Source organism: Stegastes partitus, unplaced genomic scaffold (assembly GCF_000690725.1).
Source record: "Stegastes partitus isolate 25-593 unplaced genomic scaffold, Stegastes_partitus-1.0.2 Scaffold56, whole genome shotgun sequence".
NCBI classification, from domain to species: Eukaryota; Metazoa; Chordata; class Actinopteri; family Pomacentridae; genus Stegastes; species Stegastes partitus.
In genome coordinates, this window is record NW_007577787.1 from 686382 (window position 1) to 701815 (window position 15434).

At 40.9% G+C, this 15434-nt stretch overlaps 1 protein-coding gene across 1 annotated transcript; it reads right to left on the bottom strand.

Moving 5' to 3' along the window:
* Positions 1-13856: 13856 nt before the first annotated feature.
* Positions 13857-15071, bottom strand: tmsb4x (thymosin beta 4 X-linked). Its single transcript, XM_008275649.1, has 3 exons — positions 14967-15071; positions 14343-14455; positions 13857-14253 (listed from the first exon to the last, which is right to left on the bottom strand). Exons 2-3 carry the CDS (start codon positions 14440-14442, stop codon positions 14222-14224), a joined length of 132 nt encoding a protein of 43 aa, XP_008273871.1. The 5' UTR covers positions 14443-14455; positions 14967-15071; the 3' UTR covers positions 13857-14221.
* Between the last annotated feature and the right edge of the window lie 363 nt (positions 15072-15434).

Genomic DNA, 15434 nt, shown 5'->3' on the forward strand with positions numbered 1-15434 from the left:
CCCCCCAAAACAAAACAAAACAAAACAAAAAAAAACTTTATTAACAACAGCAATTCTTTAAAATCTCATAGGAAAATCACTATTGCACATACAATGCCAAGTGAAGAGTGTAACACCCCTTGGTTTCTGCACCGGGAAAACGAAGCCAGGATTTTGCTACTTCCTGACGCTGCTGCTAACAACGTTAGCCTCCAAAAGTGGAGCTAAACTTTACAGGTCAGTGTTAAAGTCGTCTCAGTAACTGGTTGGTTTCATGTCCACATCTGGACGATATTACATATCAAAGTAGCGACCTGTGTTACTGTAGCTGAAGTTACTGTAAGGTAACATCAGACTGTGGAGCCTCTGATGGTAAAACATGATCTAACATTGTGTTTAAAAGTTGTTCTGTAAATCTCAGGTTACGGTTCCTGACTAGTTAACACTGGTGCTACATCAGGTTTGTCAGCGTCATAAATTAGTTACCTGTTGTCTGTGACTAAGTAGGTCACAGCTGATCAGTCATACCGGATAGATAACGTTATTACTGCCTGTTAACTGCTGCCATGTCATGGCAGACAGGAATGATCAGCAGATAGAAACTAAACCAAGCTAACGTTACACCATAGAACACCGTTACTGATTGATGTTCTATCAGTTCAGTTCATGTGTCTGTTCTCTGGTTCAGTATCAGAATGTGGACTGTTTTAACAGCTTCTGTTCATTTCACTGAGAAAATAATCTGTAAAAATGATTCCTTCTTTTTCAGAAACAGTAACTTTACTGAGGTCTGATCACCATGACATGAGCATCATACTAACCCTCACAGGTGACTAATGTAAAGCAGTCCAACAGACTGTTTTCTCTACTACAGTGTTTTGTCAGGTAACTGAGGTGCTCATGTAATCAGAGGGCTGTTTTTCCTTTTTCTCTATCACTCACATTATCCTACTTTGGAATAAAAAAAAGAATGAACTTTATTGTCCTTCTAAGGCAGGAAAATGTTCTTTTGCTTCATCCAGGGAAACAAACATTTGCATAAAATTAAAAAACATGTTAAAAACATCACACTTTCTATTGTGCTACAGTCATATCCTGCTGTGTTCACTCTCATTTAATGTTCCAGCAGTTGGAATGAAAGAACCTTGTAGATCTTCGTCTCACTGTTGGTGTCTTTCCCTCCCAGCCATGATGTGGATCAGTGGGAACATCTACGTCTGATATAAGTTCTACACAGAACATGAACATCCAGCTGAGGTTGTCTGAGGTGAAGAGTCTTTTCTCCGTCATCCCTGAGAAAGAGCAGCACTGATGTCTTCCTTATCAATTCCACTAATAACAGTAATGTTGAACTGCAAATTCAGCTACTCGCTGTCTTCATAATGCACACTTATGACTGTTAAATATTTACACTGCACTGTAAGCTGGGCAACATTTATTTCATCCATTTAATACATACTTTGACACATCTTTCCAGTTCAGGATTGTTAAATAGTGTAGTTTTTTAATGTGCAATAAAGGTATTAATGAAGCTCTTATCCTGAATGTGTTGATGCTATAAATGACAGCAACATGTTCTCCGCACTGTAATTATGCAAAAACAGCACAGATGGTGTTAAAGGCAATAAATGGAACCTGTGAATACTAAGAACAGAGAATAATAAACTGCTGGAACAGTTGGCCTGGCCTGCTGTAAGTGAAAGCTAAACAGGAAGTGGTTCACTGAGGATGACGTCCTTTCATTCTTCTTCACAACCAGATGAACGGCTGCAGATGAGGTTTTCCTTCTGCTGGCTCTGCTCGGAAGATCTTCAGTGAACATGAGACACACCTGAGGTGAAGAGAGACATCACAGTACCAGCATCAACAGCAGTTCATTTAACACTTCCTGGTTGGATTTCATTTTTCAGGGCCGGATGCCACGTCCATCTTTTTTATGCAGTTTGGCCTCTTTTGCAAACAGAGTTTTAAGTCAGTGAAAGCTGAGTTTATAGAAAACTCCTCAGAAACTCAGTTTGCAGTGTTGACATGTAGGCAGGGAAAACAGGTTCTGGCTTGTGCTGTCTAAGTGTGTGCTGTGACACTTTGTGCTATGGCAAATGTGGCAGTGAAACTACTAACCATTCAAACCTTTTTCCATGTGTGCACATAGACAGACATACAGTTACTCTTCCACTATATTGAAGAACGAAGGTAAACAAGTCCACATATTTGATTCCTTTTTTGTTTTCAGCTGCGCCATTTTTTGTAGCCTACTGGAATCTGTTGCAGCTTTTTCAGGTTTCTGATTGGCCAGCGTGGTTTTAGGGTTAGGGTCACATGGCCACCTGTTGGTCTGGCATCCTCTTGACAGTGCTATAATTGTGTTTTTGCGTTTTCATGTGGACAGATTTTTGCTGAGAATGAAGGAGGAAAATGTGTGCACTAGCCCTTTGTAGCTTTTGGGCTTCATTTAGCCAGTGCTGATAAAAAACAAACAAAAAAAAAACTCTAGGGTGACATACTGTGTGTGGATTTATTTACAAATAGTAAAGGATTACTTAATTTATGGTAGTAATAAAGTTACTATCAGTGATTGCAGTATGTTTGCACAATTATGATTGGCAGCACTGGCTGGATTTTTAGTGCCAGCATTTTTTTTTCTTTATCATTGCAAGTGTGTGTTGTTAACCATTTTGTAGATATGTCATACCTTATTTTTTTTTTTTTGCAAGGGTCACAAAGATTAGATTCTGTCCTGTATGTTCTTTCCTTCTTTTTTTTTAAAAACTAAATTAAATTTTCTTCCAGAAGGTGGAGACATAGTTCAACACTTGCCACTAAAACAAGGCAACAAACAGACAAAAGGCCATGTGTTCTTTATACTTTGTTGGTGATCAATGTGGGCTTGAGTTGGACTTTTACCTTCATAACTTGAAAATCTAGTTGAATTTTACCAAGAACTGTGACCTCTTGAGAAGTGCTGTGATATTTCTTTGTCACCAGAGGTCCCTCACTGCATATATTTTGGGGTGACTGAAGTAAGCTGCATCATATCCTGAATGAGAGTGCAGGTTGTGGCCAACAGGCAGCAGTTGATTGGTCAGCAGTTTACTTTGCGGTTTCCTGTGACAAATAACACTGGTATCTAAGCAGCATAACATTAGATTTATCATCGCTAGTGTAGCTCAAGACTGACAACCCCCACAGTTGACTTCTTCATGTCTTGTTTTTGCCGACATCTTTGTTTCCTGATGTTTTAAAACTGGCTGTATAATAAGGCTGTAAGTAGTGCAGGACTTTGTTGTAACCTTCAGGAAGTGGGCCTCCCCACATCTGAGAACTCACTCAGGCCCACACTCTTCTTTTACTTTAAAGGTATAATTTGATAAAGCAGCTGATGCTGGGTGTAGCAGACATCTGAAAAAGCGCATTGCTTCTATGTGGGCAAGCATATTCATTCTTTCAGAGTCCCTCGCTGTGGCCTATGGTGCAATAAGCAAGGCTTTTACTATAAAAGGAGAGATAGGCTGTTGAAGAGTTATTTTGAAAGTGATGTGTGTACACAACCACATCCTGCCCTGAGTGGGAGATGCCATGAGCAATGAATGCGCTGCAGACAATACTAGCTGCTATGAAAATGGGCCACTGCTCATCAACGATAATGTGGTGCACCGTGTGAGCTCACATTTAGGCACTGCTGCCTAGATTAGATGGAACAGTGACATTTGAAAGTGTTCAACATTAATCACATTCAAAGAGTTAAAAAAAAAAAAAGACTTTATAGTGTCTAAAACTCGTCATCACTGATCGCTTGTGAGCGAGTGTTACTTCCCCTGCAATAATAGAAGTAACCTTAAGAAATCATTTTGACTGGGTGTGTCCCATTCATTCCCAGCTTTTTAGTGCTAAATTTAAAAGTTTGTGAAGACAGAAGACCAAGCCAGTGATTACAAAGTTACACTGAGCATGCACTTTCTTGCATGAGACTGGAAGCATAAAACATCCCTTCTTTGAACAACTGATGACAGTCAAGTATCATGCGGTAGATAAAGGCATTAAAACAAGATTCATACAAGTCAACTTTCACCTCTTTTGCTTACGATTTCATTGTTGCACTTAACTTTAACTTCAACTTCAAATTATAATTATAATTTTATCGCCCTGTCCTGTTTGTGACCCAAAGGAAACCTCCAGTAATTCACACCTAGAAAGATCTTAAATGCAGGTGCTCCTCCTGGAACGCCTGCTGCTTACATGATGCAAAATGACAGGCTGCCTCGAAGTGAGGTGGAAGACAGTGCAGCTAGACAGACAGATCCTTTGGGTATTCAGGCTTTCACACAGACACTTTTGCCTCTCAACACGACGAGCGTGATGAGCAAAACACACCCTTTGGCCTCAGCTGGACACCTCCAGGGCTCCTCGTATGAATAATTCAGCAGTGGACAGAGTTGTGCCATGCTGTGAGGGTGCCTTGATGGGGAAGCACCAGACATCTCAAGAGGGCTCATGTGTGCCTCACAATTATTTATTAATGGGCTCGTCTGGTCAGAGACATTATGGTGGACTGTAAAGTCTGTCTCGGAGGTGATTGTGGCGCTTCCTGGAAGTAACACTGAACTGCACCAGTTGCTTTGCCGGACTTGTGCAGTCTTCCTGTATTAGAGGCAGACATCAGCCTTTGTTTGCTGCAATAATGCAAACTGTTTAGTCGTCTAACAAATTACTCACGACAGGGTTTTCTTATGAATTATTCTCCCCTGGCAGCTTTACCTGCTTTACCTACTGTGTTTGGTAAAGCTATAATGCATTCAAACATCAGATCTGGGATGAAATGTAGGCATCCTTGCTATGTTTTCTTAGTGTAAAACAAAACATGAAATGTCAGGCACCCTTAGTGTGAAAAAGGTTTTCATCAAAGCTGCACTTTAAGGTGCATGTTACTTTCATAACGATGCCTCATTTTGCATTGTTCTGTGGTGTCGGTAGGGATTCAGTTTAGCCATTTAACCTTTAAGGTCCCTTAAGGTCAGAGTTTAAAGCTGGCCCTTTATTCTTCCTAACAGAGGAGGTCCATGCTGGGTGTAATTACACAACTATGTACCCTAAGAAGAAAGCCCACCTCACCGTAGTGCAGTGATCGTGTAAACCGCATGCCTAACAGGATAGGACATGCTGCAGTATCACTTTTACCTCCTACTATGTCTGTGTACAAGATCTTTATTGACCCTGTACCGTTGAAGGGATTAAAGGCTCCTGAATACATTTAAAATGGCTCTGCTGATATTACAGACTTGCGTTATTACCAGCAAAAGTCTATGGAAATGAAAACAAGCAGATTTCATTTCCTGTTTCTAGTTGGAACGAGCTCTGTAGCTATTTGCTGCAGGGATGCACAAAAGGCAAAGATAATAAACATCCAGACATGGTATTTTACATTTAGGTAGCTATAGTTGTGTAAAATACATTTGTGTAGATGCGTGCTATGAATGCAGACTAACTTAACATGCACGCTCTGCTTGGTTTTCATATTTTCACATTGTTTGAGGTCTCAGCAGACAGGAGAGAGGCTTGTTTGCTATAACTGCAGGTTCCTTCTGCAGTGGTGCACAGCATGAAGTGGAAACAGCCCACAACAAAAGGAAGAGAGAAAATGTCATAAATAGCAGAAGTCGGAAGTTCAGAAACTTAAAGCATACTTTGTCTTCAGGCCTACTTTGAGTTGTACACGCACAAAAATACATACACGTCTCCCAGCATTTATCGACATTAATTAAGTGGAAATTAAACCAGACTGAATGTGAATGCCAGGGCTTTAGCTGCCTCGTTTCACAACAAGCTGTTTAAACTACTGTAAACATAATTGCAGAACATATTAGATATAATGCATGTTTGTGTGCTTAGAAGATATTATCATGAATTTAAACATAGCTTCAAGCTTTTTTGAAGGATCAACATATAAATCCCTGCATTTGGCTAGTATACTGTACATCCAGTCCCTGTTTATGACCGAGACTGTAAGGAGGACTGATGGCTAAGCACATTCCTCAGACGGTTTTCATCAAGCTGTCTGAATCCACCGCCGCTCTCTCAGAAGGCTCATCATCTTTCAGTTTACCTCTCCCTCGAACACTGTGCGTGGTAGAAAAAAAAGTCTGGTCTTCTAGTAATAGTTACATTGCATGCGTCATACATGCATTGTGACCCAAACATATGCTTGATGCAGAATAAAATTAGCAAACATCAGCAGTTCTCAAAATATATCATTAGGTCGCTACAGCAAAGCTTCACGTTATGATGTGTGCAGGTTTTGGAAGGACTCAGTGTTCCGCACATGCTGTTCTTTACCACAGTTTGGTATCCGAAGCAGTTTATGACAGGGCATGCAATGTAAGGTTTTAATGCACTCAATAACATCCCGATGACATAATTGTAAGTAATTTTACAACTCTGCACACGCCTCTTTTTTAAACCTCATGTGAACACAGTGCGAGAGCGTTCACAGCTCTGAACGCTGCACATGTCAAAGATATATAGAGCATTTTACTGTGATACTTTATGTGCACTGACCTGTTTTAAAACAAGAATATCATGTTCAGCAAAGAGGAATCAGGCCAACAAAATATGACATTTTATTATGTTAGTAACATATTAGTCTGTTCATGTTGTAAATGTATCAGCTCGGCTTTAACTGGGGAGTTTTTGCTGCTACAGTACAGCTCTGCAGCTCTTTAACCACATCCTGTCGAACACCTTTGAAACGTCTGGGTAGAGACGAATTTGCAAACAAGCTGCTGTAGCGTACGGCAGCACTGTATATTGCACAAGAAGAGATTTAACTGCCATGGAATGATAACACTTTCTTCCCTGTAGTGGTGTATGATCTAATTTTTCTCAAGAATGACAGTATTATTTTTGTTAAGTGCTGTGATAAGGAAGTATCAAATATCAACACAAATGCTTTGAAAAAAAATGAAAACAATGCCTTCTAAGTGCTTAAAAAGACATTATGTAACATCTGCTTATCCTGTGCTGACAGCGTAATCGCCAGTTGAGAAAGCCGTACTGTACGTTACAGAACCATCCATCTGACTGTGTAAGAAGAAGGAGGAGATGTTGAGACATGTGAAGCTCTGGGGATTTGTCAAGAGCATTATCCTGCTCCGGTATGATGATGTATACAAACCAGAAAGACTCAACTGTACAGCAGCATCATTAGTAGAGCTTTGTGTCTAGTAATGTTTACCTATCACTGTGGTGTTTTCCTCAGTGAAGTGGATGTCTGACTGAATAATAGGTTTGTTCATGTCCCTGCTTCACACCTAGCTGTAGTCTGAACTTTGCACAGATAGAGACACTTAGTCCTCATCACAGGAAGCTAATTTTGTTTCCTATATTGCACACAACCTTTCTCAGGCTAAATTTGCAACTGTGACAAAGCATTAACCACATAAACGTAATACACATTTGGTCAGAAAAGCACCTCACAAGTAGGACTAAATGATTTGAAGAAAGCATCTAACTGCAGTTTTTCTGGCTGATATTCAGAATGCAATTTGATTCACAATATACACACATACATATATCTAATTCAAGCCTTCAGTATTCACTGTGTAGTAGTTTTAGAACTTATGATGGAGCATTTTCACATGATCAGTTTGACAAGGAGGGCGGCGTGAATTTGTAAAATCACTGACACAACAGTTTAAACCCTGGGGCAGATTTGCTGCACAATCTACGGTGCGGCTGTTAAATAACTGGACTGGGCTCATTGTCAGTCGAACCACAGCATGCAAGCCTTAACCGCGTAGCATGCATCGATTGAAGCCCCGAAGGGTTCAATCTGCTGAAATTAAAATAATAGCTGAGCCTTGCTTTTTAATAACCACACCTCATATATCTTGATCTGCATTGTTTTAACTTGTGATTTCAATTTGAAATCCTGATGAATTGTTTAGGCCTCTGCACGAAAAAGCTCTCGCATTCTCCCACCGCTTCTGCAAAAACACTCACTTCCTCTGCTTACATCACATGCCTCACAGAGTCTACCTCCTTTTTTTTAAAAAAGACATGCAAACTGGCATCTCACTTCACACTTACTCCTCTCACTTCCTGTCTCGGATGTCACACTTGATCACAAGCTCAAGCCACTATGATCACTGTTATCATGCTAGCTTAAACCCACAACTTGTCCTCGCCGTTCCGCCCGTGTGGCGTATGACACAGGCTGTAAGTTAGTACATGTAACACTGTGAATTCTTCCTGTCCATACACATAGACCACGAGGACACTGGTGCTGTGAGGGGGGCATTTGGGTTGCCAGACTCACAGCTGGCGAGCTACTGTGCACACCAGGGTGACTCTCTTGCAGCTGTAAGCTTGCATGCACATGTCACATTGAATCACACCGCACTACGTCTCTGCACCGTGGACAGATCTGCCGAGCTAGTGCAGATCTGTGGTCTAACAGGCCAAAGCAGTAGCTGGTAGAGGTTGTTTTTATGCTGCCTTTGTGCAACCTATAACGTCATTTCTCTTGAAATGCTCTGAACTAAGAAATGAATACGTAGAGTTGTTGGGAAAGTGCTAATCTAGCAGTGCACAAAACAATATTTGGAACATTTACACCACAATCAAGGGAGGTAAAAACAGTTATATGAGTAAATAAAATGTGAATCTTTTATGTTTAACGATTCAAAAATGTCTTAGATAGATTCAGCTGTGTTTGAATTTGGACTCATGACCTTAGCATTTACAAAATAGGAAGTTTCCGCTTCCTCCTTTTAGATGCATTTGGTCTGTACTGTCATGGTTCTCTGGCGTTGGTTGATTGTTATACACTGGAAATGTTTAGGCGCTAAAAAAATAACGTGAGAACTCTCTCAAATAAGTAGTTTTTATTTAGCAATTGACATCTAATATCCCATACTGGCTGGATGATGTTAAGATCAGGGCTTAGGAGGTATACTGTTGTAGGACTCCTGCACTACCCGAGTCCTGATGATGTCGTCATGCTGCAGAATGATCATAAATTCAAGCTCCGTTCTCCACTGAGTAATTTGGCATTCATTACTTTAACCAAGATGATCAACCTTCAGAGAACAGGTCAAGCAACTCTACTTGTATTTACTCTGCCTCTGTGTTAATAAGGTTTCAAATTGCTTTTTTAAAATTTTAAATAGCTCCCTTGTTATTCCAGAGATCCCAATCAAAATCTGCACCTCTTCTAATTGATCAGTTTGTCAGATATGTAGGCAGAAATCTTCCCTTCGGTTCTTAAAGGCAACGCGAGGCATGTTTCTGTGAGTTTCTTTGTGGCACATAAGAGCCATTATGGCGTGTCGCTGGCTGGACCAGCTCACACCCTCAGCTTTTGTGTCTACCTTTCACACAATAGCAGGACTGCTTTTTCCCACCACGGCTATAAGAAAGAAGACAAAGATGAATTGTCCTTTCCTTGGTGCGCTCTGAATGGACAACTTAAAGAGGCGGATGAATGAACATTTTTGTCCCGGCTTCTGCTTTTTATAGTTAATGGCGAAAATGAAGGAAACCTTTCTCGTATAAATCAATTACACTGACAGATTGTATTACGTGAACGTGTGCACTTCAACAACATTCGATGTGTTTACTGGACTCAAGCTAATATTATGTTCTGTTATTGTGTGATGGTTGAAAAACAGGTTAAGGCAGAAAACAGATACAGACACACCCATTTGGTGTTATTAATCTTTTCTTTAAATGGATCCCAGTTTAAATATTTGTCTAATGAAGACACAAACATGTCCTGCACGAAAGGAAGACATTCATGATGCTTCCCAAGAGACACAAAAGATGGAGTTGGTGCTGTTGTGTAATGTTGAATTAGTGCTAATTTTCAATATATGCATCACTGCACAGCCGACTGATCTGACTGTAGCTTCTGATACAAGTTTTTCATGATCATTAAGACTTCTTTTTTGTAATTAGGTTTTTAAAAGATATCTTTGTCGCTTTGTCTGGTTTCATACCCAACCATGACCTGGCTGGCTGCAATGAGCAAGCTGTAGCTGGGAATCATTCACGATAATACACCAGCAAAAAAGGTTCTATGAGAGCACAATGTATTGTCTACATTTTTGCTGTGCTGCATACCCAGGCTGTTTCTAAACATGAGAGACACGCTGTGGCAAATAGACAATTTAAACATCTCTTCCTTGAGGGGTAAAGTGTCAAGCATTCAGTTGATCTCCACTGTGAACCAAACGAGCAGAAAATAGTTCACTGGGGAGTCGAATGTCTCTTGTTGTTCTCTTGTCACCTAGAAGCTATTCCCAACAGGATTCACCTACATCCCTTTATTTTCATAGCGGAACTTGTTTCCCCACCGAAACATTCCTTGTTAACCGAGAGCATACCTTGATAAAACCTTTAGTGTCGTACATTTATTTTGAGTATTGACATTGGTGTAAAGAGGGAGAGCAGAAAAAGATGTTCAAATATTGTGGGGAAAAAAAACTACATGCAAAGTAAAACCACCGTTCTGCGTCAAGAGAGACGTAGAGGCAGCAGCTATTTTTTTCTGGAATCACTATTTCTTGATTTAATGAGAGAATCGTTGCTTAAAAATCAATATTCTCTTGTGAATTGAATGGATTTGAGGCTCTAAACAACAGTCTCTGATCATGTGAAAATGTGGAAATCTCCTGTCTGCTACCATGGAAACAAAGAGCAAAAAAGAAAAAAAAAAAAAGATGGACTGGGCATTCAGGTTTTAGGCTGAACATGAGGAAACAGCAGAGACAAAGAGATGAGTTTCAGCACACTGCCGCTTGCAGCTGTGAGCTCCTGTCACTTCCTCTTGCATTTAAAAATAATAACTTGTAGGAACAAGCCTTGTTTTTCCCCTGCAGCCTTTCCTGTTAAAATGGACAATGCAGGTTGTTGGCGATAGTATATGAATTAGTTTGTTAGCTTTTGTAGTATTTCATGTTTTGTATGACTTTAAAAATCACATGCTCAGTAACAGCCCGTTTATTTGCATGAGCAAAGCTTAGTGTTTTGCCAATATTTAAAAAAAAACTTGTGAAAGCTAAACAAGAAGGACTTGGTCAGGACTGGCTTCTCACATCGTTTCACGACGTTTCTCACATTGTGACTCATTGTTGATGCGGTTTATTTCAGACCCATGTCATGCACACAGGTTGATCGGCCCACACACATTTACAAAGCTCGTCAACACACAGCATGGCCATATGAAAATATATGTTCAGGCAGACTGTGTCACCCAGAAACATGTCATTCAAGCACTAGTGCACAGACAACTGCCAAATTCAGGAGAATCCACCTTTGCTGAATTAGCCACACTCTTAAGTAAAATGTGATGAAGTACAAAGTAATTACTTATGATACAATGGGCTAAAACACTTCAGAACTTTCTAAAACTACATTTATTTTACTTAAAATATGTTTAATACCAGTGAACATATAGCTAAAAGTACCTTTGTTTTGTTTTCTTTCCACATATTAATCTCATTTTTGTTTATGCTGTTCTAACATGGATGCAATTTCACAAGTTACTCGCAGCCACTCAGCCAAACTAACAGTACAGTGTGTTTGTCGATGTACAGCATAAGCAGCTTTTGGGCAGCAGCAGTGCCAGTGTAGTCTCACGCTCAAAGCACATTACGTACAGTATGCAGCCACACAAAGTCTCAGAGGAATCTGTGTTCTTCGTAGTGGGCTGCAGTCAGCCCGAGTCACAGAGGGCGTCCGTCACAACAGTGGCAGATGGCCTCTTGGCATCTTCTGCCAAGTTCACCACAATTAGCCATTTCAGCGTGATTTGCATTCCTTTTCATGGACATTATCAGGTCTTGACTGGGCTGACACCATCACGGAATGCAGATGCACACAAGCAGCGTTAGTAAAAATGGGGTAACTAAGGGTTCAGATGTTTTAGTGTACATGCAATGCTCTCCATCTACACAGATCACATTTGACTTTTTGAAAATAAGTGTCTTTGAGCAATATATTGAGCCATTTAGCTAAATTATCACTCTGAGCTTCTTAAGTCAGTCTAAGGAACGGTTTAAACAAAGTGTGTAGTGAGTGTGTAGAGGGGTAGGATTGTCTTGTTATGTGTAATGCTGGCTAATGTCATCCCAAAAGCACACATTGTTGTGGGGCACTGAGAAGCTGTTGTCTGACCAGACTGACTGCACATAAGGATGGTAGAGGAGGGGCTGGCATCCCAGATGTGTGCAAGAATATAAATCGTGTAGCCTTTTTAGTGCTCCTTCAAAACAGCATATAAAAAAATAAACTAACATGTCTTTTTCCCATACTAAAAATGACTGTTGATTAAATGTAGCCTCATGGGAAAGAGGATGAATGTGAACTCGGGCCAATCCCAGAGCAGAGCCTATTGTTGTTTCAGCACAGCTGTTACGGTCTATAGACACATTGCATTATGTAATCTTTCTCCCCCCTCTCAGCTGAAGTGCCTGCAGCAGAATGAGGCAGAACAGGTTCTCTTTTTTTCTTCTTTAAACTTCGCTTCGGACGTGACAACTTCGAGATAGTGCTGCCACGTCAGTGCTGTGGTTTACACATTAAGTGAGGTCATTCAGAATCAGGCTTTTGTTAACTCAAAGCCTTGAAGCACTCACTTATAGCGATACTCTGCTGTGCAGTGATCAGTCCTGGGGCGAATGGGCAAATCTGTTTAACTTTTTGAACATGTTTACTTAGTAAATGTAGAGTTTCACCCAGTTGGTTAGATTATGTCGTGATCCGGTGAGCACACATGACCTCAGGGCACCTTGTAACCATCAGTATACCTGTCACATTAAATTACAGTACAGGGCCGTGTGGGACACCCCTTTAACAGCACACACAGGTATATAATTCTCACTGTAAGGCAGCTTTGTAACATAGCCTACCAAAGGCTTTACAGTGTTCTACAGCTACATCGAGCAATTCTGAGTGTTGCAGCTTCTTATTTAAACTTAACAGTCAACTGCTCCATTTTTTCCAGTATAGTAAAACTGTCAAATTGAGACATAATCATCCACTTAAATCCAGCACCCTAGTGTTATTTGCATAAAGGAAAAGCTGTCAAGCAGAAGAGTTTTTTAAAAATTACCTCCACTCAGTTTCACGGTGGGAAGTTGCTGCAGTTACAGCTCGAGGCAGAATGGGGAAGGACTTGAGATGCATTCCTGCACAGGACTGGCCTAACTTGGGCCTGCACGCTGCAAGGAAGAACTTTTGAGTGCACTGTAAAGGATGGGATAAGACTGAATGGATGGTCCAGTTTACAAAGTAAGAAGGACAAGCTTGCCTCTCAGGTCAGTTCAACAAAGCAGCAACATATGGAGGAGATCTGTGGACTTATTCAGCTGTTGTCATTCCAGGATGTGAGCAAATGCTTTAACTCTGTAGTTTCACAAACCATCTAAGACTAGAATAAAGCCACAACATAAAGTCAGTTTTAGACCTTTAAGGATTTACATCCCCCCATAGCAGTAATCCCAGTTGTACATCTTCCATTCTTTACCTTTTACAAATGCAACATTGCCAAAACAGCAAAATCCTCGAGTGCTCAAGTCCAAATGTGCCTGATTTTAGATTACACAATCATTTCATGTCGAGCCAAAAACCCTTACCAGCTTTTGCTGAGGGCACATTGTTTAAAAATGGAGCAAGCCGATCAAGCTTTGATGGCTGTCTGCACATTTTAGGTCAGCTGGTGACTAAACTGTGCCAGCACAAAAGACAGATGCAACGCCTACAGAGCGCTGCCATGTTGTCAGATCTGCTCAAGATTAAAAAACAAATGGCTACTCAAGTGCTGGTTATCGCTCAGAGTGGGTGGAGTGCAAAAGCCTACATGAGAAAACAAGGACACATGCTTCAATTTACATTTTTTTTTTATTTTGCATATTTAACAAACTTGTGCATTCCAGATTTACAAAACAGTTTGCTTGGTGAGCATTCACAAGCAGCCAAGAGTAGGGCTACAATCAATCAAATGTAGGACCATCAGATGTTTAATGGCACGCCTGCTCGTTGACGCCACTCTGGAGATGCAGCAACAGATGACCAGAAAACCCACGCCGACATGAAACCACCCTTCCTTACTGTACAGAGTGCCGTTTGGGCAAGCGAGTGGTGTACAGCCATTGTTAAGTCAATTAATCAGAAATGCATGTTGGAAAAGGTCTGAAAAAAAGGGCAAAAGCTTGTGGAATGTACAGTGCAGGGGGAGGACTGGTCTTCATGATGACTCTGCCTTTTCCTGTTCGATGGCTGCGGAAAGAAGAAGAAAGTTTGAGTTTCAGAGACTAAACCACAGCAGCCAAGTGTTCGGGGTGAAGCTCACTAGGTGCAGTACATACTTTCTTTGGTTGGCAATGTGTTCTTCTCTTGAGTCTCCGTCTTCTTCAGCTTGGATTTGTCAAAGTTTTCGACTTCAGTGACGTCTGGTTTGTCGGCCATGTTTGCGGAGGCTCTGAAAAAGCAGACAAGTTGGGTTCAATCAGCACACCTGATCACACAGAGGAGTCTTAATCCTGGATCTAGTGGGACCATTTGGGTCAGAGCAACAATGCAATTCATGCAAAGTAGGTTTGCACACCATGTCTTGCATTTAGCTTGAGGGGGAGGAAAAAAAAAAAAAAGCTTTGTGAGTGAGCACGTGCATCTAGAGGACCACCGCCCTTCTCAGGAATCCAGATGAGCAGACTACCTTCAACCGTGACACATCCACCCACCCCCCCTCTGATCAGTAAACTTTACAACACAGAACATGCACAGCAGAGCTTTGATTATCCTGCCATCATCATGCAGCATCATTAGTTTCACAACATCTGTAACGCTGCTTGGCTTTAACAGGTCAGTTCCTGCATTTTCTCTTTTAGCTTTTAAAGTGACGCAGCTGAGCCTTCCGAGCAAGGTTAAAGTAAAGAATAAAGGCTCGAAATTAAGAAACACGCAGTCAATGCACAATCGCAAACACTCACCAGGGTTTTATGTAGAGAACCAACAGAAGAACGCCTCGTTGTCGCAGGAGCAGAGTGAAGTGAGGAGCGTCAATCACCTCCTAAATACTGCGCAGTATGCAAATAGCGCAGTGAAGTCACGCCCAGCCTGCTCCGACACTACCTTGTTTCTGCTTTTATTTTATGGCGACAACAGAAAAACGCTCCGTATACCTAAACCACGATTTAGAAAGAAAGGTTTAGGGAGGGGGGAAATGTATTTGTTTATTTAATTTGGATAAATGGGTTAAAAACGCGCCAGCTGCGCCACATTAGGTGGATGAAAGCTGTGAGTTTTCTCTCGACGCTATAAAAGATGTGCGTATCAGTGCACTTGTACAACATGGTGCTTGGTGATAATAAAAAAGGGACCAAAATATAAGCTGTATAAGCTATACAACGTGATTTCTGAACGGGACAATGTTTTTAGGTTTAACTTGCACACAACAA